This window comes from Crocodylus porosus, unplaced genomic scaffold, assembly GCF_001723895.1.
Source record: "Crocodylus porosus isolate Cpor-Errol unplaced genomic scaffold, CroPor_comp1, whole genome shotgun sequence".
In the NCBI taxonomy this organism is placed as follows: domain Eukaryota; kingdom Metazoa; phylum Chordata; order Crocodylia; family Crocodylidae; genus Crocodylus; species Crocodylus porosus.
This window is the reverse complement of record NW_017728931.1, coordinates 73299603-73325536: the sequence shown is the minus strand read 5'-3', so window position 1 is coordinate 73325536 and position 25934 is coordinate 73299603. Positions and strand designations below refer to the sequence as shown.

Sequence of the window (25934 nt, the reverse complement as noted above, 5' to 3'; positions counted from 1 at the left end):
ATGTGTAATTTCATTTGCATCATGGTAGCATTAGGAATTTCAGTCACAGGCCAAGATCCTATTGCGTTAGGCACTGTGGGCACAGATATTAGGGCCCCACTGTAGCTTGTGGTGCTTTATGTAAAGTGCCATAAGTTAGAGCAGGGGTGGGCAAAATGGCAGACTTGGCTGGCAGCTGGTCTCCATTTCCTAGCAGCCCCTCCCCAAATGGCTGGGGCTGGTCTCCATGGAGACCCCAACCACACCTGTGCTGTGATAGCGCAAGGCTAAGGTTGTCATGGAAACTGGTGGCAGCCACACTGGCAGGGTAGGGCAGGGGGCTGTTCCAGAGCCACTAGGATCTAGCGGTGGGGGCAGCTTGGTCTGGGGCCCCAGGGCAGGGACACACAAGCAGCGGATCATGGCTCCACCCTGGCTTCTTGCAGCAGTGAGAGCCTGGTCCCAAGCTGGGGCAAAATTGTGATCCACTGCCTGCGTGCCCCTGCCCAGAATGTGCAGGCAGCAGATCGCAACTCTGCCGTGGCCTCTGACCAAGCTGGCCTCCCTGCAAGATCCCAGCAGCTCTGGATCAGCCCCCTGCCTGTCCCTACCACGTGCCCTGCCAGCATGACTGGGGTTGGTCTCCATGGCAACCCCAGCCTTGAGCTTTTACAGCACAGGTGCAGCTGAGGTCTCCATGGAGACCAGCTCCAGCCATGCAGGCAGGGGATACTTGGAAATGGAATCCACTGCCAGCCCACAGGCTGAACTTTGCCTGCCTCTGAGTTAGTGTCTGCCCCTCCCCGCCCCACAACCCAACAGACATTCGCATGTTGGATCAGGGTGGGGCTGGAGCCAACCTGCACTGAGCCAGGCCAGCAAGTGGGGCACTCCAGCAGTCTCTCAGTAGGCTGCTAAACTGCCCCTCTCCCAATCCCCATCCCTCCACCAGCTCCAGGGCTGTCAGTGATGGAGTAAGAGGGCAAGAAGCTTTCAGGTGCTGAATTGCCAGAGCTGAGGGGGAAGGGGTGGGGTATGGGGCTCCCTTGTCTTGCACCCCGCCAAGCTATCCTGGCTGGAATAGTGGGGAGAGCTGGGTCAGGCCCTCAGGCAAGGGGGCTCCCTCCGCCCGTCTCCCACAGCTCTGGCCATTCATTAATTCAGAGCTCTTTTGGCTGCTCACTGACCTGAGCTGGGGAGGAGGGAATGGAGCCCCTTCACCATGATACCCCATTTGAAGAAGCTGGAGGAGGGGGACATGAGAAGAGGGAGGGCCCATTTCCTACCCCTCCCCCCCAGCTCTGACTGTTCAGCAGCTGGGAGCTCCTGTTTCTTTCCTCTAACAATCCAGGGAGTGGGGCTGGGAAGTCCTGCTCCATACATGAAAAAATAACCCTGAAGGGAGCATAAGTTCCCTAAGGATCTCTGCTTTTGAGTGCCTTAATGTAATACCTGATCTAACCCGGGTTATTTTTCATGCAATCAGCCATTTAAAAAGTGCTCTGCCGCTGTGCATGTGTGTTATGGCACAGCTGCAGAGTGCTTTAAGAGGCTAGATAGCTTGAAACACTATCACTTCTATCTATGCCCTGTGATAAAACAGAATAAAAAGGCAATCCATGCATGAAAGTAAGGGGCATACTGCCAGAACTGAAGACCTTTGCTACAGATCCAGAGGAGTGAGTTTTATTTCCACTCTGGACTCAGTTGAAGGCTGCCCCCCATTAACCGAGGTATAAATGGGTGTCTGGTCACTTGGGCTGATGAGTCAAAGATTAATTGGACATGACGCTCTTTCCAAATCACTTCCATATATGCCACTGTTAGTAAATTGATGAAATATTAGTTAAATTATTTAATACTTTTGGTTCTAATTACAGATGGCAAAATAACAAATAAAATGAGATTGAATAATATTTATTAAAATGTTGTAAAAATATATCACTGAAGTCAGTGAGACTCCTTGCTTATAAATTTTTGCCTCTGTGTACTTGCTGTGCAAGTTCAGGACTTAAGTGATGTAGGGATGCACTGATAGAGATTTTTTGGGCTGATACTGATGGCCAATTTTTAATGAGCCATATTGGCCGATACCAATCTGATTCCAATATGCAGCCCTCTGGTGTGGAGAGCGACATGTAGCTGGTATGTCTGTTATGGAGGAAGAGGGGAGGGAAGGGGCATGGGGGGCAGATCGAGGCCCATATGGTGACGCAGGGACAGGGGCAGGTGCTGCCCAGCCAGGGCAGGATAATGCATGGGATGGAGCCACAGCTAGTCCAGGGGTGCAGGCAGGTGGGGTGGCTCCTGCTGCTGTGTATTCCCCGGAATGGCAAGGCAGGGTGGTGTGTCCCCGGATATGCATACAGGGCAGGGCGGGCTGCCGCTGTTGGCTAGGGCCAGGGCCAGGTCAGAGCTGCGCTGGGCTCTTCCTGGTGGGGGTTGGGCTGGGCTGCAGTTACATTGCACAGCGGTGGTGCTGGGAGGGGGGCTACACTGAATTTTGGGGTGACTGCAGCCCCCCCCAAACCCCACTCTCAGTGCAACCCATCCTAACCCTGCCCTGGCCCCAGCTTACCATAGCAGCCTGCCCCGCTCTGCATGCAGATCCAACATCATATGCCCACCATGTCCTTCTGGGGTGTTTGTAGTGGCAGGAGCAGCCCCCCACCCCTTGTGCACCCTGGAGAAGCCTTGGCTTTGTCCCATGCCCCATCCTGCCCTGCCCCAGCCCCACTCCCTCCCTCACAGTGGAGGCCTCAATCTGCTCTAGTTCCACACCCCTTCCCTTCCCCTTCTCCCCTTCCCCCACAACAGACTTATCAACCAAACGCAGCTGCTCGCCATGCTGCCAGCCTGTGCTCCTGGCCACCTGCATGCTGCGTTGTGGCTCCTCACATCCACACAGCATTTATCAGCCACATGAGACAAAAAAAGTCAATTGCTGGTACTCTCGATTTTCCTCATATCTGTGCTGATCCAATATGGGATCGATGTATTGGTGCACCTCTAAAATTATGTCTGGTCTTCTATATGCACCCTCTAGAAAATTAGGTGACTCATGAGATGTGTGAATCAGTGTAAATGTTTATGAAGCATCACTTATTCAAAGATTGAGATTCATCATTAACTCTGACATATCCCAGGAAATTTAGTGAAAATAAAACTGTTAATGTGATTAGAATGTGATGTTTGTGTACTTGTAAGGGACTAATGTAACTACAAGATATCCAGTCATTGGTTTGCCTATCAGTTGGGAAGGGGTGATAAGTAAAGAACTTATGTACTGCTTGGAAATCATCAAGCAATAATAAAATTGTATCTAGTTATTTTTTGCACATTTCATTTTGAGGCTTTGCAGAAATAAATGCATTAATCTGCAATTAGATCATGTCATCTTTCAAAATGTCTAGTTAAGGTGAAGAGCATAATTAGACTTGAAAATTACATGTTGCCTCCACCCACAAAGAGGCAATGCGCTATTTTCCTTCTCCATTAGGTATTGTATAAAAATTCCCTTATGGTATAAGGAAGTAATTGCTTCCAGGGCAAATGAAAGTAACTGAAAAGACCGTCTCCGCAATCATCTTGGGCTGTTTTAAAATATCGGAATAGACATTATTGTGTTTTATAGCATAACTAAAAATAGGGAAAACTCATTAGGTCAAGTAGTTATTTCTCTGTGAGGTCAGGATTGTATCCTCTAATATATTTTGCAGTATTTGCCCAAATCTGAGAAACTGTCTCAGATGCCGTGTATTTTAACCCCATCTTTTGGAAGACTAATTTTACTGTTGTAAAGAGATCCATGATGGTCCTACCCCATTTAATAAAAAAGGCAAATGCAAAGGCAAAGGCAAAAACCTTGTGACCTACTTACCTTGTTGTCTTCTAGGTATCAGTATCTCCTAAGACTTAGTATAAAATGGGATAATTTATGTTACAGTATCCACTAGTTGTACCTAATTTCTGATGCAATTTGGAAAATAATACAATAAATAACCCTTTTACTTGCTTATTTACCTCTCTGCTTGTGTTTAGGAATTTCTTCTATTTTCTGACAAGCAGCCTTTATGAATATTGGCTGAGAATGAAGCAATGATGAACTTTTTCTCCTCTTTTGTGTGAACTCCAATTTTCAAGGGAGCTAATTAAAATCTTTATCTGATCCTTAGCTGCGAGAAAGCTCTGCTCGGCTGCACGTGATAAGTTCATGGCCTTTGGGATTTATAATTTGATTGTATATTTTTGGATTTTCTTGACTAGAGGGTTTTAAGAACATAGATGTTTTTCAAAAGGGGGAAGCACCCTTCTCTCTAAATGCTCTAGCTAGAAAACAATCAATCAAAAAGTGAAAGTGTATGTATGTGCATGTGCGCGTGCGCGTGTTTCTGGAGAATGGTTATTTCATTTCAGTGTAGCCTCTTGTAAGGGTAAAAACACATCTTCAGTCTTATTAGATAATGAATTATTGTTTTAAACACAGTCTGGCCTGGGGTTCTGTAATCCATGGAGTATACTAGTAACCTGCATAGTAAATTGTTAAAAGCTTTGGCAAATGTAGTGTTTTAATCTGCCTAAAACAATGCACACTAGGTGCATCTACACGTGCAATTGGGGCAAAGAACTGAACTCCAGTGCAGTCTGTGCTGGAGTTTTTTCTCCTGGGCATAGTATTTAATCCCAGGACCACAGCATTTTGAGCCAGGGTGGAACAGCTTGTGTGGTAGGTACCCTTGGGGGTCAACCCTGAGTTGCAGGTGGCAGTGTCAGATGGTGGTGGGGTTGGTTGTCGCATGAGGGTGCTAAAGTGTGGGGCTAACTATCAGGCAGCCCTTGCACTGTAGCATCCTGCCTTTGTGCCCCCAGCCAACCCTGGTCACTATCTACACATGCATTGCAATGGAGCAAATTATTCTGTCATTGGATAGTACTTGTCCCAGACAGTACTATCCTACAGCAGAGTTAATTAATTTATTGCACCCTAATATGTGTGCACTTGTAGGCTATGACACTTTACTGTGGAGCTAATTAGTCAGCTACACAGTAAAGTGCACATGTAGGTGTACCTATTGAGATGTAAAGTGGCACCTTCTGCTTCAGCATCAGCGAAGAGCAATAAACACTTACTTTGGCATTACAGATTGTCAGCTGGTCATGTCAGTTGACTTCAGTATTTTCTAAGTGAGCACTTGGACAGAATCAGGAAGACAGAGCCTCAAAAATCTGCCCTTTCTATGACAGCTTGTTAGTTTTGTGTGTGTCTGTTTTATCTTGTAGTTTTGAAAAACAGTGAGTTTTGCTTCCATCTGCACTGGGGTCTTATACTAGCAGATAGATCATGTTCTTTGATGTCTTTCATAAACTGAAGGTCACACTCATAGTTTAAACTTGAAACTGTGCTTTAGCAGCAAGTAAATGAGTTGATCAGTATGGAACTGGGTAGGTAAGAGAGGTCAGAATGAAAGCTTAAATGTAGGACCTGCCTCAGAATAAGGAAGTCATATGAAATTGATGTACCTACTGATTTTTTTTTTTTTTTTTAATTTTGTACTCTAGGATTGGTCCATGAGGATAAAATTTATGGCACGCTGATAAAGAGGCTCTCTGTTACAGGCTTAGAGTCTAAGCTAGTTAAAGCTGAAGGTCCAAATTTATCATCTGAACTGTTGTTAAAACCAAAAATGCTATCAATGAAAAATAAAAGAGGAAATTACCTTTATTACAACTTATTCACAGGGACCTGTAAAACATGACACTGGGGACCATCCTGCATTTCATAACAAATTATAAATTTGATGGTCTCACCTGTGTAACATGGATTGTTGTGTAAAAAAGGTTTTTTGTTCATTGTCCTGCTTGCAGAGAGGGCCAAATTATATGATACTTTATTAGTGGCAGAAGTGGACCAGTATATAACCCAATTAATTTTTTTTTTTGGGGGGGGGGGCAGCGGCTAGGTCCTTGGCTCATAACTGATTGCAGAATTAGGCCCAAAACAGTCTTTTACATTTAATTCCACTAGATGAAATTATTTAGAAAGTAAATAATCACTTGGAAATAAGGATGTTTGATATTCTCCTATGGCCTTATTACAAAATGGAAAGTAAAAAACAATCTACTGATAGTAGAGGGAAAATTACAGAAAGGACAGTATGGTCTTAGAAAATTATTGTATGTGCATCATCTGGATACTGCTGAACCGTAAAGGTATTGGCCAAATGAGTTGCGGGACATGATTCTTACAAATATAAGAGCTATATTCTATGTGGACACTAGATACAAGTTATATAAGAACAAACAGCTGGGTTTGTTATGACTGCCAAGCCAGATCAGGATCTGTTCATTAGTATGTATCCACTAGAGCTGTGCAAAATTTCAGCGGGTGTTTCATTTTGAAGCTGTTTCAATGCATTTCAAGCTCAAAATAGTGAAATCAAAATGAAACAAAAGGCTTCGATGCAGCTTCGCAATGAAACATTTTTAAAGTTCCCAAACACTTCGAGTTTTGAAGCCAGGCTTACTTTGCTACAGTGCCAGTCTGAGACTGCAGCCTCCTCTCATCCTGCACCCAAATCCAGGGGCCCATACTCCTGGGAGGGCTGCAGGGCTGTGCCGGATTCCTCCTGGGGCTGGATGACAGGAGGCTGCCGCTGCCACCTGGGACCAGTGGCAGCAGCAATCTTCCCTGGTGCTGGGTATGGTCTGCATCTATCTCCTTGAGACTTGGCAGGCATCATGCCCTCAGAAGGGACTACCATCCCTGCATCCAAATTAGGCAAGAAGTGACAAAGATTTAGTATTTTCATGATTCCCCATGAAACATCCTATGGGTGAAAAGTTAAAACTCATCAAAACAGTGAAACAGTTTCAACGAAAAGAAACGGGACAGTGCTTTGAAATGAAATGATGAAATGAAACACTGTCCCTTCAAAATGGACAAAACAGATGTCAAAACAAAACAATGGTGTTTCACACAGCCCTAGTATCCACTTCTTAATTGTAGTTGTTTGTACAGCACTGAATTTACCAGGTAAGATTAAGGGTGTCTCTGCTGCCTATGTGGCAGCCCTGAGACCATTTGACAAAAAAGTTCTGCCCTGAACACATTGTATGGCGAACATCAGAAAAATGCCAGGCATGTCCAATGGTAAATAAGCTGTTCTAAATTTTATCTGAACCTAATTTGCACAAAATGAAGTATTCTAATCAGGAGATTTTACAGTACCTTCAACTCTCTTGTTGAAATGAATTATGAATTTTCATTTCCACCTAGGAGAAATTTTATAATCTTTGCATTCTCCTATCTATGCCTGAGGAAGGGGGAGAGTACATGAAAGCTTGCAAATAAAGGCATTTTAGTGCAAATGTTCCAGTTGGTCTAATAACAGATATCACCTCTGCCATGAGTTCTGATTCCAGTGTTGCTCTGACAAGTAGACCCAAGAATTAAAACCTAAGAACCTCCCTGGGCATACTCTGAAAAGGAAGCACATTATTTTGTAGCAAATAGCATGGGGGGAGTAGACAAGAGTAGGAAGGGCTTGTTTCTCAGAAGTAGTTTCAGAAATTCAAGGAAGATGTTATAATTATTTCTGAGAGGAGTTCCTCCAAGGTCAGACCAAGTCAACAACCTCTTTGATGCAAAACATAGATATATATTAATTTGCTTTTTTTGTCTTATCCGTTATTTTCTACTTGATAAATAACAAGAAAGGAGGGCTGCAAAATTAAAGGAGCCGCTATGCAGCACACGTCCAACACAAATTCCACTGGTCTCTATAATGATCACTGCAAAATGTATCGTATTAAACATGCTTTCATATCTCCATGTCTGCACAGCTTGACCTAATCCCTTGAATCAGGGTGCTCAACCTCCAGCCTGTGGAGCTATGGCATCCAGTTGGAGCTCCCCATGAGCTGGGAAATTTGGTGGTGGGGGAGCTGTGGCAATTAATTCAGCCAGTCTCCCATGCTGCCAAATTTCCCAAGCCGTGCCTTAGGTCAGAACTAGGCCACACTTTTTTCCCCCCTTACAGGGCTGGGTCAAGTCTCTTTCTCCTCCCATGGGGCCAGGTTGAGATGGAGCTGCTCTTCACCCCCCTCCACATGGCCGGTTGGGTCCCACACTGCCCATCTGGCCCACCAGGCAAAAAGGTTGAGCATAACTGCTTTATGTTCTGAACAATCAAATATCTTGTTGCATTTTTGCCTTTGTTAGTTATAAAATACACCATTCACTTGGGACTTCTTTCATACAGACAGAACTTTACTAAGCCCTAAAAAGCTTTCCAAAATAAAGATTTGTGTCCTTTGTTTCAACAGAAGTTATTGCAAACAGTCACAGAAATCTGACTTTATATCAGAAGATGACTTGTGATAGTTGTACGGTTATGGAATATCATTTTTCATTTCAAGTATATAAGAGATATTTATTTTAAAAGTGTTTTCCATAGTATTTTATTGGACACATTGTAGTTGCTCTCTGTATTTATGTTATACATCTCATTAATACTGCTTAGTTAATAGCCAAAAATATAGGTGGAGCCTCAGAGAGTAAGTAGCTTCTTATGTTTTTGTTAATATGCTAGCTATTTCAGCTTTATTGTTATTGTGTGAGCTATGTTAGAAAGCTGTGAAAAAGACCTGTACTGTGACAAAAGCTGGACTGTTTGAAACCTTACCAGTTGTCCGAAGCATCAAACTGAAAGGCAGGGAAGACCTGATGTAAATGATAATGGCTAGGATGGTATAGTGTATATTATGATTTTTATTTTGAATTGGGAAATGTATACAATCCCTGCATTTTACGAGCATTATGTAGCAAAACCTAATTAGGGTGTTGCATAACTAAGAATCATTGCAGTGAAAATAAAAATCATCAAAATCTCTACATATGCCACCTAATGAAATTAGGTCAAGGCTGACTGAAAGATTTTACTGTGTAGCAACAGATGCCAGGTTTCTTAGGGACTTTTGTCTTCATTGCTGAACAGAGGTATCTTCCTGCCTACTATAATAGTGAGGCATACAGTAGGAAGTCACTTAAGGTGTGACATACAATTGGGAAGCATCTTCTAGATTTACAACAGCATTTGATCGTTATCTCTTAGATTAATGATGTTCCATGAAACTATTTAGTGTTCTTTGTTTAATCCTAAAAATTTGAACTAAAAAAGCAGCAATGAAGCACATAATTCAGGAATAAAAGATGCCATGAATATTGGGCCATATCACAAGCTCTTGCTCCAGGTTAGACTGTGAAAAATCTATGCCTGCCTGCTAGAGGATGATGCTCAACTCCCAGAGGAGACCATAGAAATTCTAATTCTGGGAAGAAGCATTTCTCTGTGATTTCAACCCAGACTTACGCCTATCTGTTTGGCCTTGCCTTGATTGTCTTTTACTTTGCTTATGGCTACCTCCCCTCCTTTCCAGTCTCACTGCCACTCACTCTGTGCCATCTGATGAACCAATCAATACAAAATACAGCTTCTAGACTGGTCTACCTTGTTGTTTGTTCAAAAATATTCCAGCCTCTCTTCATATCCCGTGCTGACCTATCCTCTCATGTCTTATCATATTTGCTCCTTGTATTTTCATTCAAGCACCTACAGCATAGTTCCATACTAGTTTCTTTTTCCTCCCTCCCTACTTTATTTCCTTTGCCCTGCTCAAGCTGTTCAACTAACCACTACTATTTCTTCCAGACATGCTGTCTGTGTGCCATCCTCCAAACTGCTCCCTGTGCCTGCTTCCTGCTATTCAGCATGTGCCAAGCTTCTACCCTGTCCTTCTTAACATCTCCTCAGAACAGTCTGCTGTGAGACTGTGAAGCTCTAGTTTTTCCTACATGTATGTTTAAAAATATAAATTCTACAATATCTCCTCAGACTTTCTAATTATCAAGATCTGTATGGCACCTGTTCTACCAGCTGCACAATCACTGCCATAGTCCTTGTCCTCCTATCCCCTTATCAGCTCAGCATTTTTACCTATCTTTGCTAGTTTGCCTTAACTTAAACTATAAGGTTATTGGGTGTATATGTGCATTGTGTTTTTAGAAATGCATTTATGCATTTCTGGCACCTGGCCCTCAAAATAGATTTTTAGAGGGTCTGCTAAAAGATGGAGCCTAAGACAATACTAGGGCTGTCTTATTTTTCATCTAGGTTTCAGTACCTGTGCATCAGTTGAAAAAATGTTCTATAACTGATGGTAAACACTAAGGCCTGCTCTATACATTACATTTATGTCAGAATTAATGTGTTAATTGAGCCTTAAATAGTAAGGGTGCTACACATGAAGCTAATTTAAGGTGCCATAAAAATGGCAAAAGCCAGCTTTAAAAGTGTTCTACATATAATGTAGAGCGTATTTATAGCTGGTCTGTATGGCACCTAAAATTGAATAGGTAGCAGGTCTGACTCCAGGGTTGATAATCAGCTGATTATTGGGTCTGGCCACAGGATCACACTGAGTCTTGAACCAGGCCCAGTGTGGTCCAGGACTGGGGCTGACAACCAGCTGATCATCAGCCCTGGTGCTAAACTTGCCACACCTTCAATTTAAGGCACCTATACATCATTATCTCATGATCCCTCTTGCATTGGCAAGTAGAAAGGGTGCGTTTCCCCAATCTCAAAATTATGCTTCTGCCATTAATGTATAACATGGTAGGAGACAAGATTCTTGGGATTGAGGATCAGAGCCTATTTAATGATTGTGTGCCAGGGGCCTAAAAGTACCACAAAAAACCTAAGTCAGTAAATGCCCATAAGTAGTTGGATACATCGTAACAGCAAGGGTTTGCCATGTGTTTCATCAAAATGCTACCTTTCATGGAAGTATTTTAATTGCATCATCTGTATTACAGAAGGCAAAAAGAAAACACGTTGGTAAGTCACTCAGACCAGCACATCTATTCTTTGCATCTACATATTCTAGTCTTCAGATTCAAATAAGTAGAATAAGCATTAAGCAACTTTAAAGTATTACAGTTTCTCTTAAAATGATTCTTAAACATTACTAGATTTAAATATGGTTTTAATATGCAAGCAAAATTGGAGGCTAAACTGCCTTCTGTGTTTTTAACAAGGGATTAAGACCTGTTTCTGGCGTAATAGATCATGAACTCTTCATCAGCCACCCAATAGTCCTCATTTTATTTCAAACCACTAGAATGGCAGTCAAGTTTTTTCAGACTGTTTCTGACAGTTTTTAGGAGTAAGTTGATTTTCCTTACAACTTCCATAGCTTCTAGTATATTCCTTGATTTGTTGGTCCTTCCCTTACCTTGACAAGGGAATCTTTACCTGCCCAGTGCTGATACTTTCTCTCACTAAAAAAAGAAAATGAATACATTAGCTGTACTGGCAGGTTGTTCAGGTCTAAGTGCAGAAAGGTTAGTTCATTAGAAAATGTGGTACTGACATTACTAGCTTAAATAGGTAATGAGAGTGAAAAGCTGAATACATAGTAGAATGGCAAAGACTCTTGTGTTTGATTTCTATTTTTTATTTATACAAAGGGTATATAAGGGTCCTTGCAATAAAGAGCTATTGAAATAGCTGCTGTTTGTAGTACAAAGACTGTTTAAGTGTTGACAGATGTAGTATTGTATAGAGATTTAGGGGCTGTGTGTGTGCTTTCTGTATGCATCATACAAGTACTGATAGCTCAGAGATAGAAAGTGTTACTAGAACAAAACCTCTAAAATCTTCTGTAACTGCTGCATTTCTTAAGATACTAAAAACATCTGCTTGGTTTTCCCACTGCATTTTGTCTCATTAGCCACATTTGCATAAATTTCAGTATTCTTTATTTCATTACATGAAGTATTATGCACTGTTCAGCCAGTAAGTGAGAGAAATTTGTTTTGTAACCCAAGGGACTTGTAAAGACAAGTTTTTAGATCCCGAGGGTATCTCTACACTGGCTTCAGGCCCCCTGCTTAAGGCTGCCACCAAAAGTTGTTGCCCACCTGCTCTTGTTACACATACTCAAAACTTGCAACTGTAGAAGTAAGGAGGTTCCGGGGATGCAACTTTCACCTCTGCTTTTAAGGTTTCACTACTTGGAGATCTCAAGAGTGAAGGGAGTAGGATGGGGCCAGCCCAGAGCATCCTGGCCATCTGGGTTCCAGGTCTGAAGTATGTAATGTTGCCTGACAGCTAACACTTCCCAGTATGACCCTGTTTTCAGTAGTACAATTTTGCTAAATTGTAGTATTTAAAAACTGAAATTCTCCATGTTGGATGTCTGCCTTCATTCTGCCATTTCCAGACTTTTAAGTGTTTGATTTTATTATTGTAGCTTTTCTGTTTAATAAATATAAGTTTCTTTGGTTGTGTTTTACTTTCAGGGTCACTTGCTCAGTTTTGCTAATTTTTGCCATTTTATTATGGCTCTCTGGACACCTTTTTTCTTAAAGCTCCAGTTCCTTGAATGATATATGAGTGTCAATTTTCCTGACACTTCTTTTTTTTTTTTGATTGGGGAGGACACGAGGCATTTTCCTTAGCTGGTGTGAGTTGCTATTTTTCTGTTAACTTAAATGAAATTGTAACAGGTTGTATTACCCAAAGATATGCCTGTTATTTTCTAACTTTCCTAATTGCTGAGAGAATTTTGAAAGTGTTTCCCTAAAGGCTCAAACTCCAGAGACAAATATAAAATAAAATAAGTGCTTTTTTTGAAAAAATCTCATTATATTTTAATGGTAATAGTTAGCAATATTGCTTGGTTAGTGCAGTGGTATTATGCATTTATTCCCTTATTTATTAAGCAGAACTAGGTATCCATGATGCTTTCTAGAAAAATGGAAATGACAGATTTCTTGCTCCAAGAAGCTTTATTCTAATTTAGACTTTATACTATAAAGGATGTCAGTAAACAGTGACTAGGGGTAATGGAAGTAAGGGTTACAGTACGGGGAAAGTGTTTTCATTTTTATGTACATATTGGAATAGTGCCTGAAATGCAGCTCTGCTAAACACTGAACACATAGCATTGAGGAGAGCCTTTGAAATTCCACATACATTGATGGGAAATTGTGAAGAATATTGCTTTTATACACAATTATATTCTTTTTCTTCCTTTTATATTTGCAAAATGTCTCATTGAAATTCCTGCTGATACAGCTGAGATAAAAGTATATATTCAAGTATCTAAAAGAGGAATTAAAAGACCTCTAAGGTATTCCAGTCTTTTTGTCATTTGTAAACATACTCTTTTTTTTAATTCTGTTTGAAATGAAATGTTACCCAGTTGTGATTTTAAGAAAAATCTCCTTTGCTTCTAACAGTGTTTTCTGCTTGAAATTGTTGCCAGGACCTAATAGTCCTAAACCTCAGAGCTGAATCTCGGCCTCGAGATACTGGACTCAGGTCCAAGAGATGTGCTCAGTTCTCTGCTCTGTAATGGACTTCTTGTGTAAACTTGCCCCTTGCCTCAGATTGCACCCACAGCCCCCCAAAGGCTGTGCCCTCCCCCCCCCCTCCTCCCGGAGCCTCTGGCACTTAAAAAGTCTACTCACCAGCAGTAGCAGGGGCTGTGGGGGCTCTGCCCCACCACACACATTTTTATCTGTAAAATAAATATGAAGGTGTATGGAAAAAAAGACACTTTAGTTGATAAATCCCACCCCTGTTAATAGGTAGTGATCAGGAGAAAAGGCAGAGAAGAAGAAACTCACCAGTTAAGATGGAAGGGAAATAGAACAGCTGAGAAGGAAGATCTAGTACAGCTTGAGCAATCTTTGAGTGGTCAAGCCCAGAGAGAGAACCTGAGCTAATTTTTGTTGCTGTCCATTTGCCTAAACACCTAGCCAGGCCTTCTTAGTTGTGCATGTTAGGAGGAGGAATCAATGATGTCGAACAATGTACACAAGAACCTGTTTCCAGCTGTAAACAAACAGCTCACAGTTTCTAAGCCAGCTTTTCCAGCCAGTTCCATGACCCAAACAACTTTGTGTCTGTTCTCTCACAACTTATTTCTGACTGGTACTCTTTCTCATAGCTTTGCCTGACTTCCTGGTTGCTTGTGTATATCTGCCACATATGCAGTAAAATACAGCTGCTACTGGTTAGTGCTGCAATCCAAGTCCAGGAAATCCTCCTTATTTTTATCTGAGTTAATTCCCACCAGGCCTGTCCACTCCCCCAGCCCTCCCCATTGCTGCCCAACCTCCCACTGGCCTCATAAGCACCCCCTATCCCTTCCCCACCTAGTCCCACCCTCTGCCCCTCCCCCCCAGCCCCCTGAGCTCCCCCATCACTGCCACTTTGGGCCCCAGCATCCCAGCCGATAAAACCCCCCCCCAAACTAACAAAAAACCCCACACTCACCAACACTAGCAGCTGCTGTTGGGGTCAAAGCCACTGCCCCCCCCCCGCACAGCGTGGGGCTGGGTGACAGCCCTAGAGGCCCCAGCTCAGACTCTGCTGCCCCCCACTGCCCTGTGCTGCATGTGGGGGGGGGCAGAGCCCTACAACCCCTGCTACTGCTGATGAGTAGAGCTTTTTTTTTTTTTTATTTTATTTTATTTTAAGTGCCAGAGGCTGGGGGAGGGGCAGCCATTGGGGGGCTGTGGGTGCAGGCAGAGGATGAAACCAGGTGGGGAAGCCATTGGGGGGCGCTGTAGGAGCCAGCAGGGAATGGGGACAGGTGGGCAGCAATCCAGGGGGCAGGGGGAGCAAGTGGGCATGGGGCATCTGGGCCCCGCAGGGGAAGGTGGTAGCCCCTGTGCGGGGCAGCAAAACATATAGGTATTTAGAATTCACTTCACTATGATGATAAAGATACTGTTGGGCTTCCAAATTGCTTTAACACTGTAGATATATCAATAAAATATTGCCCACTGTCTCTTGCTCTCTCTATATATAGTGGACTTTTGTTTTAATTGTGGAGGAACATGGATTTTGGGGTATTTTACAGAGTGACTTTGGGATTTTTTTATCAGGGATTTTTCAGTTTTCCAATAGGGAACACCAGAATTCCTGCTAGGGAGGCCAGTGGCAGATTCCTGCCTGTTCAGAGCTCCCACCTTGGACCCAGCTGGAGGTGGCTGATATCGCGGCCAGCTGGGGCCAGGAAGACATGCTTTGACAGTTCAAAGTGGGCCACCACACCCAGAACATCTTCCAGGCAATAGCTGCCCAGATGGCCAGGCAGGGGGCACAAATGTCAGTAGTGCTGCACAAAGGCCAACTCTGCAGCCACAGCCCGCTGGCGGCTGGCCCAGATGCCTCTACTGGCTGTGCAGTCCCCATCTGGATCTGGCAGATGTGCAGCAGGTCACAGCCAGGTAGCAGCCCCCACTGTCAGACGTCTGCATTGGGTAGAGGGTGCAGGGAACTCTCAGGCCTACTTAAGCAGTTCAGTTGGCACAAGGGCTGGTGTCCCCAGGTACCAATTGGCTGGGCCCCAGAAGCTTCTGAGAGTGAGTAGCCCTGAGCTACTGGACAGGGCAGCTGTTTGTACTGATGGGGCCAGCACCTGTGCTGTCTTTGTGCGAGCTTTAGCTCCCCCTGGCTGCAGATCCAGGAAGAGCTAGGCAGGGTTATTTTGTCCCAGGTGGCACAATTTGCCCCACACCAATGTGCATGTCTGGGCACATGCACTGAGGTAAAAAGCCCCAGCTCAAATTTGCACTGCTTCTATTTGACCTGCTACAAGTGCACATGCTTGCATGTGTGGATGTGCCCAGAGAGTTACAGGCCCAGACTTATGTGGATTTTCTCTCTTTTCTTAAAGGAAGAAAAAAGAGTGTTTTCATGACAAGTGAAGAAACAAGAACATTACGTAACTGCCACATACTTCACTGAAGATTTCGCTGTGAATAGAAAAATGCATGGATGCTGATCATAGAAGGTATTTTAAGCAAACTGTATGGATTTTCTACAGTTCCTATAGTTTGTGAAATTTTTTAGTGCAGGATGCCTTTGTGTACAATATAGAAATGGTAAACAGTTTATAGAAATATCTCCTATTACTTCAAGAATATCAAATTAGTAGAGGTATAGTTTTGTGGCTGTTATATTGCTATTTCAGATTGTGAGAATAAGGAAAAAACTGTATGCATTTGCTGACTGTTCCAACATTCTTTGCCTCCTTTTGCTATCAATGTTTGCTTCATCAACTCCAAAGTTGTCATGGTTCATTATCCATAGATGATCTTGAGCAGTCTTGCATCATAAAAAATATGCTGTGGCATCTGTCTTTGTGCTTTTGTGCATCACTGTACATGTACATGTTACTTTGAAACAAGGTTAGTGTTTTAGATTTAACCCCTGTTTTATCTACAGTATTGATAAGCATAGCAGTGTGTGTCATTGTTAGGAACCATCTTGTGGTTACAAAATGTCTACTTTACTATTCTAGTTAATGCTTTCCATTATATTCAGTTACTGTACAGCTCACGATATTCACTGGCCAATCAAACTGGTTCTTGCATCTAAGGCATTTTATGAGTTCTTGTGCAAGATATAGACATGATGTGCTGAAGTTAGTTAGTCATAATGATTATAATAATGATCTTTGTATTTGGTATCCTATATTTTGAATATTCAGAATTTTGAAACAAAAATGAATTTTATAATTCTGACATGTTATATAGTTAATATTGATTATAGTAATGTAAGTTAATTATGTCCAGATAGTCAGAATTATACATAACTAATTAAATCTTGATTCCTGTAGAGTAATTCTAATTGTAGGCAACTAGTTCTATAACTTTAAACAATGGTGAACATGTACCATGTTCCTCGACAAGGGTAAATGGCATTCCAGTTCTCATGGTTGTGTTCTCTGATCCATGTGCTAAATATTATGCATCTATTGTAAAGGAAAAATGGATAGTTTTTTTTTTATTGGGTCTGCTTTGGGGCTAAGATATTTCTGTATACTCTTCTGCTGTGATGATGTTTCAGTTGGTAGTTAATTTACTAAAAAACTACATTTATTACTTTATCTGAAAATGTTTTGCTTCAATAATCAATGGGAATCATTTGCCACTAATCCTTTTATTTTTGTTTCAATGCCTCTTGCATTCATAAATGTGTCAAATGAATGGAAGAAGGTGGTTTTTTGAAGTCGTGGACTAAGAATAACGTTCAGTCACTACATAGGTAGTTCTGCCAACTACAGATAGCCTGACTGCACTCAGTCTGAGGCCACATACAGATGTTGCATTTCTACCAGGAGCATCACCACTTTCTTGGTATAAAACAGAAGTGTACAGATGGTTCAGCCTTTTTCCATGACTTATTTCCTCCAGGGGAACAGAAAGAATGGAGACATGGGGAAAGGCTCCCATGCTGATCTGGAGAACGTATGGGGGGACAGCTGCTTCCACCCCTCCTGTAGATCAGGAAGGGAAGAGCCAGCAACCAGTTGCTCCCCACCAGCTCTTCATACACTGGAATCCCTGGTGTTAGAAGCAAATAGGGGTCTTTGTCCTGCTACTCCAGTCCCCTGGGAAACTGGAGCAGCCCACAGTTTTCCTAGGCTGGGATCACCCTGGTCTTGGGAATGTTCAAGGAGAAGGAGAGAGGGGGATGGTAGTTGGGTGCATGCTTAATACTGCTCTCTCTCCTGGAGCATTTCTAGCAGTGGAAATTTTCCATTGCTAGAAATAAATACTTTTATGCATCCTGGGGCACTGTGGTATGTCTCCTAGCGACCCAAAGCACAAGAGGAACAATCCTTTCTCTTAAGCTTTCCTATGTTGTTTCATCCTTATGCATGGTTTCTTTAAAACCCATATTATATGCCAATCCTTTTGACAGTTTAAACACATTCTAATAAAGTCTAAAACTATTTGCAAGAGTTGTGATGCATGTTGCTCAGTTTTCTTCCCACTTAATTGGTTATGTTGTAAGGACTCCAGGGCTTCATTCAGGTAGAGCTTTTTCCATCTGCTCTGTTTATTTGTGTGTGTGTTTTTACTGAGAACTTGTGGAATTTGAGATCGTTGATCGTTCACAGGTCAAATGAAAGGCAAAAACATATAAAGCTAAGGAAATGTCAGGTTAGTTCCCACTGAAAGTTCACAGAACAGTGAAAGGCTAAATGAAAATGCAAAGCGGCAATTCTTCAAAAAGCTTAGTCCTCTAAGAAAGTGATATATCCAGAAAAAAATGCACTTCTAAAAGGAGTTCTAGCAAAAATAACTCTCTCAATCCATTTGTGATGTTTAGCTGTGACTCTTCTTTTGCCGGAAGCCTGTTTTTATTTTCAGTATAAAAATTCAATTCAGCTTCATCCAACGTGTAAAATAAATAAATAAATAAAAAGGTGTGGGGGAGCAGAGATTGAAACCATTTTATCTTCTAGCCTCTCCTAACACTCCTGCCTGCTCCCATCCCCGCAAAAAACGCAGGTGAAAATGAATATTGATTGCAGTAGGACTATGTTCATTAGGATGATAAAATTAATTTCCATCTCTGTTTGCAGTCATGTGTGTCTTAGTCATGTGCAGTTTGTTCTGGGAATATGAAATACTTTCCATGAATGTGACTGGGAGTTAAATAAGTCACCAGTGTTTAAACCTGTTATTGTAGATAACTCTTGCTAATTTAAATGAGGGCTTGCAAATGTTTAGGGATCTGAGAATTGAAGTTTCCATTTGAACAGTGGCCTCAAGGAGTTGCATGCACGTTTGACAGTGTTTTATGCCTTGAGGTAGTCTGCTGCTAAACAGATAATCCACATATACCCATGAGCTATAACATGGTTCATAGGAACATGGAAGAGAATAAAGTTGCCCATAAGGTAAATAGAGAATGGAAGGTAAAATCAAAGCAAAAAGAGGAATATAAATGAAACTAGGAACATTTCAGAAAATCTACAGAGGGCACATGAGACTATAAAAGGACATAAGGATCTGTTCAGGCACTATAGCAATGACCTCAGCACATCTGTCAGTTTTCAGTTAACACTCCATTCATGCTAACTACTATGCTTCAGCATAATCTTTGTTTGACAGCATTTTTCCATTTGTGCTAATAGCTAAGTTGTATGTTGCAAACTATCCATGAAATTATGATTAATGGGAATTACCTTTATATAAGGAGGGCTCTGTGGGAATTTTCTGTGAAACTTCTTGTTATCAGAAGGCACTGATTTGTTAGAACTATTTGTGGGAAAGCGTTGATTCCAGTGATCTCCTGCTTTGAAAAAAATTCAAAGTTGTCAGAGTATCCCATTCCTTTTCTTGAAATGAAAAGCTTTTCATTTTTGGTTTGAACATACCTTTCATTTAAAAATTGTATTTAATAGAAGGATATGAAAAAAAGTGGGGAACCTAAAATAATAATACAACCATTTCTTCTTCTGCTCTATTTTCAAGATCTCAATTTCATATTGTGAGCTGTAAACACAGAAAAGTACTTCGAGTATATTAGATATCAGTAGGTGTGTATACATAAGATGCTTTTCTGCACAGTAAATTAGTCTACCATGCAGTAAAGTATCACTGTCTACATATGCTCACATAGTGCAGTAACTTAGTCTACTGCACAGTTAGCTACTACGTATAAATACAGATAGTAAACTAACTGCACAGTAGATACTGCATAATAAAACAAGTGTAAATGCTGGCTGGGAGCAAATTTGTTTCCAGTCAGCATAGCCAGCAGGGGGTCACAAGGGACGGGGAGCTTTTTGTCCCCAGTCTTGGAGCTGCTCAGCTTCCTGACTCCCCCCAGGAGCTGGGAGCTGATCAGGGCCAGGTCTGAGGAGCTCTCTGTCCCTGTTCCTGCTGACCATGCAGAGCTGGCTGCTCTGAGGATTGAGTGGGACCTGAGCTGGATGCCCAGCCCCCATTTGCTCCCCAGAGCATGGTGGGAGTATTCCTGTACCAGGCTGCTCCCATAGGGAGCAAATCTGTTCCCAAGAGGAAGCATGGGTAAATGTACTCCCCTATAGACTTACTGCACAGTACTTTTACAGTGCAGTAAGCCTACTTTGAATTCATAGCATGTGTAGATGTGCCCAGTGAAATCCTAATACAATGTACATGCACACCTGTGTTTTAATTTCAGTTCTTAACATTTTTTTAGCAAATGGCTTTGGCAATTTTAGATAAATGCAATGCTTGGGCTAGACTATTGGGTCCATAAAATACTTTTCGTGTTGCTGAAGTGTAAAACCAGTTTATCTAAGGGGAATACCTATGTGGCATATAACTGTTATGCATAAGAATGCCATACTGTATGCATAAACCCCCAAATTTACCTTTGTCTCAGTGGAATCCAGAAGACAAGGGGTATTACTATACCTCAAGTGCTGTGTGCAAGCATTACAGCTGTTATTCCTGTTCTTCTAGTGGAAAGCTATTTAAAAAGAAGTATACCAACTTTCATTCTGTTCCTCCCAGACCAAACATTGCAATTCCAAGAGAAAAATAATCCAATTCCAACCCAGTGGAAGTGTTCAGGAGAGTCTCAGCTGATACAACTGAAAAACCTCAGAGTGCTATGAACAGCACTGGCCCCAGACCTGGGAAAACCAAAGCTAAAACAGTTTATAAATCTTTTTAAGTAATGAAATCATGCTTACTCAAAAAGCAAACAAGAATCAGTTTGGGGTAGAAAAATTTAAAAATGTTTGCACACATTTTGATTTTGGCTAAATCTCAACTTTCCAGTGAACATTTTTGACCAGCCAGTTATGACTCCTAATTGACAAGATAATAGGACTGATTGATGGCCAGAGGAACTCCTGGAGGCCAAGAACTTGGCAAAATTCAAAGAAGGGATTGGATATTATTTGGCTTACAAGATTAGCCAGGGCAACAGTAATAAATAATGAAACAAAAAGTTAAACATATTCAAGCATAAAGCAGTCTTTAATTATTGGGGATTAGAAAGCAATTCATTATGCAGGACAGATTATTATGCTACATGTGACTGCTTCAGAATTTTGTACACCTTCCTCTGAGGCAGCTGACACAGTCTTCAATCAGCAAAAGGAGATTACAGCAGATGGACTATGAGTCTGAATCAGTCTAACAGTTCCTTTGTTGTGAGCATCATAGGAGGGCATCAGTCATCTCTTCAGCAGAAGCTAGATCAAAACCTATCATTTCTTTTGCCTAAGTCTCTGCAAACTACAGTGGGTACATAAAAATAATTACATATTCAATGCTTTTTCCTTCCAGTATATGGTAATTGAGAAATAGTAGGTGGTTTTAAATTTTCCAAATTTTACTGGACAGTATATAGAGGGAAGCCTACCATATTTATTCACTTCCAAGACAAGGTTTTTTCCCCATTTAACAAGGGTGGGGGGGTCATCTTGGAATTGAGTACAAGGAAGCAGTGGGGCTGGATTGGGGCTGGAGCTGCAGCTGCTGCCTGCATCCCCTATCTCTTCCCTCATCAGCATTCAGCCCCTGCCCCTTCTCCCCTTTTTCCCTCTCCCCATTCCCTTTGCCCCCACCCCCCTTGGCTGCTTCTAAGATTAAGACTAACAAGGATTGGATGTATTTATATTTCTTAAGGTGTCCTGGGATCTTGAGATTTTTGACAATGCTTTGCCTTCCATAAATTGACAAAGGCTAGTGTAGTAGTAACTGGCTACTGACAGTTGTGTATTCTCCAGATAGCAAATACTGAATACTAACTTTATTATGAAAAACTCATGTTTTTAATTAAAATGGAAATGTTTGAAAGATCAAAACACATTTCTGTAATTATCCTGCACAAGTGAGCAGTATTAATCTGTCCATCAAAGAATCAAAATTCCTACTGAAATTGGAGAGCTTTGGTTAGCAGGACTGTAGGCTAAGGTCCTAAATATATATTTCATTAGTTACCACTTCATAAATATTGGTAAGCCTAAATCTGATCTGATAGGCACCAAGTTTATACTAGTATAGCACAGCATTGATTTCAAGGGAGTTCATTATTCTTAGTGCCTCTGTAAGTGAGAAACAGAATCTGTTCCATGTGTATTTTATGGAACAAATTTTATTTTTAATGAAACTCTAGTCACACTAGAGAGAAGTATGTTTGCTTGCATGGTGTGTGTGTGTTTTATTATGGTGCGTGTATTATTTATTTATTTTTTACTTAAAATTACTATTGGTATTAGGTATGGCTAGAAGTATCTTCTGCTAAACAAAAATATACTGCCAAATTCTTCTGGAGCGTAATCTTTTACCTAGACTTCATGCAACTCATGAAGTCCCATTGACAGATGTTACTTAAAGAATGCACAATGTAAATAATGTCTGCATTATATTACCTATAGTATTTTAGGGATGATTCTTGGGCGATTATGAAAAACCACAACAACGGGCAATTTTTTAATGGCAGTCTTTGTATAAACACTTGGTATTTGTATTTGGGCATGTAGGTGTGTGTTTAATATACAGAAAGAGAGAGGGAGAGAGGCTATTTTATTTATCTTGCTAGTAGGACAGAGCAGAAAAGAGTTTTCCCTTCCCACAAACATTTTCAGCATATTAAAAATGTAAAAACTGGTAAGCTATTTAAAAAAAATTAATGAGATAAAGTGGTACTCTAGGTTAGGGTATTTAACTTAAACTCAAGTCTCTGGTCACCAACACAAATATCATGTCTTTCGCCTTCTCTTCTGTTGGAGCATGTTGTACCAATATTTAAATATCTATTGTGTGAGTAAGGCAGAGGGATGAGAGAGTACAGTAGTTAGGTTGCTCACCTGGGATGTAGGAAACAAAAGTTTGAATTTGTGCTTTGCTATTCTCTCAATGATTCTTTGAAGTAGATGATTGCTCAGAGCTCTAATATGAAACTGGAGATAGGCCTGTTGAAAGTCTCTGGGTTAGGGTCAGAGGGGAGAGCAACAAGGGTGATGTTGTGGACCAGACCAGGAGGATGAGGTGGATGATGCTTTTTTCAAACAGCTAGTGGAAGTTTCCCGATCATAGGCCCTGGTTCTCATGGAAGATTTCCGTCACCCTGACATCTGCTGAAAGGGCAATACAGGAGTGCACAGGAAAGCCAGGAAGTTTTTTGGAGAGTGTTGGGGACAAATTCCTGGTGCAAGTGTTGGAGGGGCCAATTGTGGGCCATGAAGTTCTTGGCCTGCTGCTCACAAATAGGGAAGGTTTGGTGAATAATGTAGAAGTGGATGGCAACTTGGGCAGCAATGACCACAAGCTAATTGAGTTCAGGATCCTGAGGAAAGGAAGAGAGGGAGAACAGCAACCTTAAACTACCTAAAGGCTGGTACCAAACAGGATGGAGCTAAACTCTTCTCAGTCATGGCAAATGACAGGACAAGGAGCAATGGTCTTAAGTTGCAGCAAAGGAAGTTTCGGTTGGATATTAGGAAGAACTTTATCACTAGGGGGTTAATAAAGCACTCAAACAGGTTACCCAAAGAGGTTGTGGAATCTCATTCTTGTAAGTTATTAAGACACCACTAGACAAACTCTTGACTTTCTAAGGTCCCTTCCAACCCTAATTTTCTATGTTTCTATTATTCTAACTCTATTTTCCAGTAATTTTAATACTTTTTGAGCATATGAGAAAGAAGGTAAGACCCAAGCAAAGCAATTCATTGATTGTTATAAAGTGACACACTGGTTTACCCAGTTGGTCTGAAGAATAGGTTTATTTTGTTCTTTCATCTAAAAAGACAATAAGATACAAAATCGTTGTATATTCTTAAAATACAAACTGTTATCTGTGCCTGACACATTACGTCATTGTGAGAGGTCTGAAATTTGTGGTTCTCTCTAAGATTTAATTATCTAGCAGTTTCCAACAGCAGCCTGTCTACTACTGACATGCAGAATTTCATTTTGTTCAAATATCTTTTGTGTGTATGTCTCCTTGATATTGATAACAGTCTCTTGTATTAGTGCTTATCTCCTTTTGATTCTGAAAATCTAATAAAGAAGGAAAATACAAAGTCATAGCTACAAGAACTAGTTAGGCAGGGATCCATCAAAGCTTTGCATCAAACTAATATTTGGAAAAAATATAGCATGCATGTTACGGCTTAGCTTTCTTCATATCTAAGAAAACAGAGATCTTAAACAACAGCTTTAACATGGCAGACTTGTCTACAAAATAAATCGTGTTCCAAACAAAGAATGAACCAAAACAAATCACATGGGATTGTTAAATTTTCCTGACAGCTTTCTGAATATATTATCAATTGCCAATTACCATATTTGTCTCTCTTGATAGGCAAAGTGTTTTGACTTTTTTTAGTGTTTTAGATATTTGGGTTCATTCCCCAAACAGAGCAGCAGTGAGAACAAGAGGCAGCTTTCAGTTTCTAGTTGTAACATGGTTGAGCTCAAGTGGTCAGTCAAGTTAGCAAAAACTGTGAAGGCAGAAAACATTTATAATCCTTTGTCTGCAAAATAGATTCCCTAAATAGTGATCAGGTTCTAAAATCAGTGAGAAACATGAAAATATGTATTTATTTGAACTTCTATGTAAATGTAAATACAATTAAAGACCACGAATATCTTGATAGACACTGGCCTCATCATGCATTCCCTTGTAAATGTGTGGAAATTTTGAAAAACTGTATGTAAGACCACTATAGAAAACATGATATAGGCCTACAAGATTGTATGTATGTGTAAGTGGATAACAAATATTGATGATGTAGTTGCAATTTTGGGGAAAAAAACAAATGTGGCATGGCAGGGTGATGTCCCTTAGTCTTTCTCCAACCAAGGAGTACCCACAAAGCAGTAGGGGCTAGGGTTTTGAAGTGACCTATACTCATCTAACTGTGGAGGTTGGAACATTGTGGTATTTTATAGAAGCTACCCCACCACAACTAGTCCCAACACATTGCCACCAGGCTCTCCAGTCAGATGCAGGTTACAGTCATACCCAGTTAAATCCATCTTCCCAAATAATTTGGACCTAAATTTATAAAACTGATTAGTAATGATGTTTGCTGCCTTTGTTTGGGGTCCAACATGAGATGTCTCAAAAAGGGACTAGCTTACTAAAGGTAGTACAGACACTCAGGGAGGTTAGGGGAAGGCTAGGCTGCATTAAAAATGGCTACCTAATCTTAGTTTTCCTGAATGCAGCCCTTATACTAGTTAGGTCAGTCTAAGTCTGAATTGTACAGAGAGTTTTGGAAAGTTAAATAGGTCAAAAAATGGGTGACCCAATCGAATTTAACTGTACCTCAGACATGCACTATTGTAGATCAGGTACAGTTTGACCAATATAACTAAACTGCTGTATATTCTGAGCATAGCTCTGGGGTTGGGAAAGCCCAGCCACTTTGCCCAGCCCTTGGGCTGCAGTTTTCCTACCCCCACCTCCCTCGCCTAGTACCAGGCTATGTTTAGCTCCCCCAGCCCCTCCTCCCACCTCCAAATGAACAAACCCTCTGCACCTCTACAAACCAGCCAGATCTTTTCCCCCCTCCCCTCCTCCCCAAGCCTGCCAACTCCCCCAATCCCACAAGCTGCTCCTTGTGCAGGTTTTATCAGCATGTGCTGATGCTGGGAGCTGATTGAAGTAAGTCAGAATGAGATTTGGGGGTGGGGGTTGGTTCACTGGGGGGAGTGTTCATCTAGGTGTGGAGGTAATGGGAGGCTACAAAAAGCCCCTGGTTGGGGGGAGAGATCCCTCCCAATCCCACCAAGCCCCCAATCCACCTGCCCTTCCCTCCACCCTGACTTTCTTCAGTCAGGCTCCCAGCACCAGTGAACACTGGTAAAGCTGGCTGAGGGAGTGGCTTGTGGGATCAGGGGCAGTTCAGTGGCACTGGGGGGTCTGGAGTGTGCTCAGGGGGTTTGTTGAGAGTTGCAAGCCTCTCTGATCCCACCAACAGCCCACTATCCTCCTAAGCCCCCACACAGATCCCACTAGCCCCCCAATCCCTGCTGAACATCCCAAGCCCTCCATCACTGCCCCCCAACCCCAGCATCCTAGCAGTTAAACCCTAAAGCAGGTGAAATCCTCCCTCCCTTCCCC

General features: G+C 41.7%; 1 protein-coding gene across 7 annotated transcripts in view; it reads left to right on the top strand.

Moving 5' to 3' along the window:
• SYT1 (synaptotagmin 1) overlaps positions 1-25934 on the top strand; it is a 542326-nt gene that overhangs the window by 115005 nt on the left and 401387 nt on the right. For 5 of the 7 annotated variants that reach the window (XM_019543164.1, XM_019543160.1, XM_019543161.1 and 2 more), the window contains exon 2: positions 15736-15852. In XM_019543164.1, the coding sequence (XP_019398709.1) occupies positions 15837-15852 (16 nt within the window). In that variant the 5' untranslated portion in view covers positions 15736-15836. Of the gene's footprint in view, positions 1-2283; positions 2295-6283; positions 6288-8933; positions 8941-13155; positions 13177-15735; positions 15853-25934 lie in introns of those variants that run through there. The other 2 variants (XM_019543162.1, XM_019543163.1) reach the window with 2 other exon arrangements.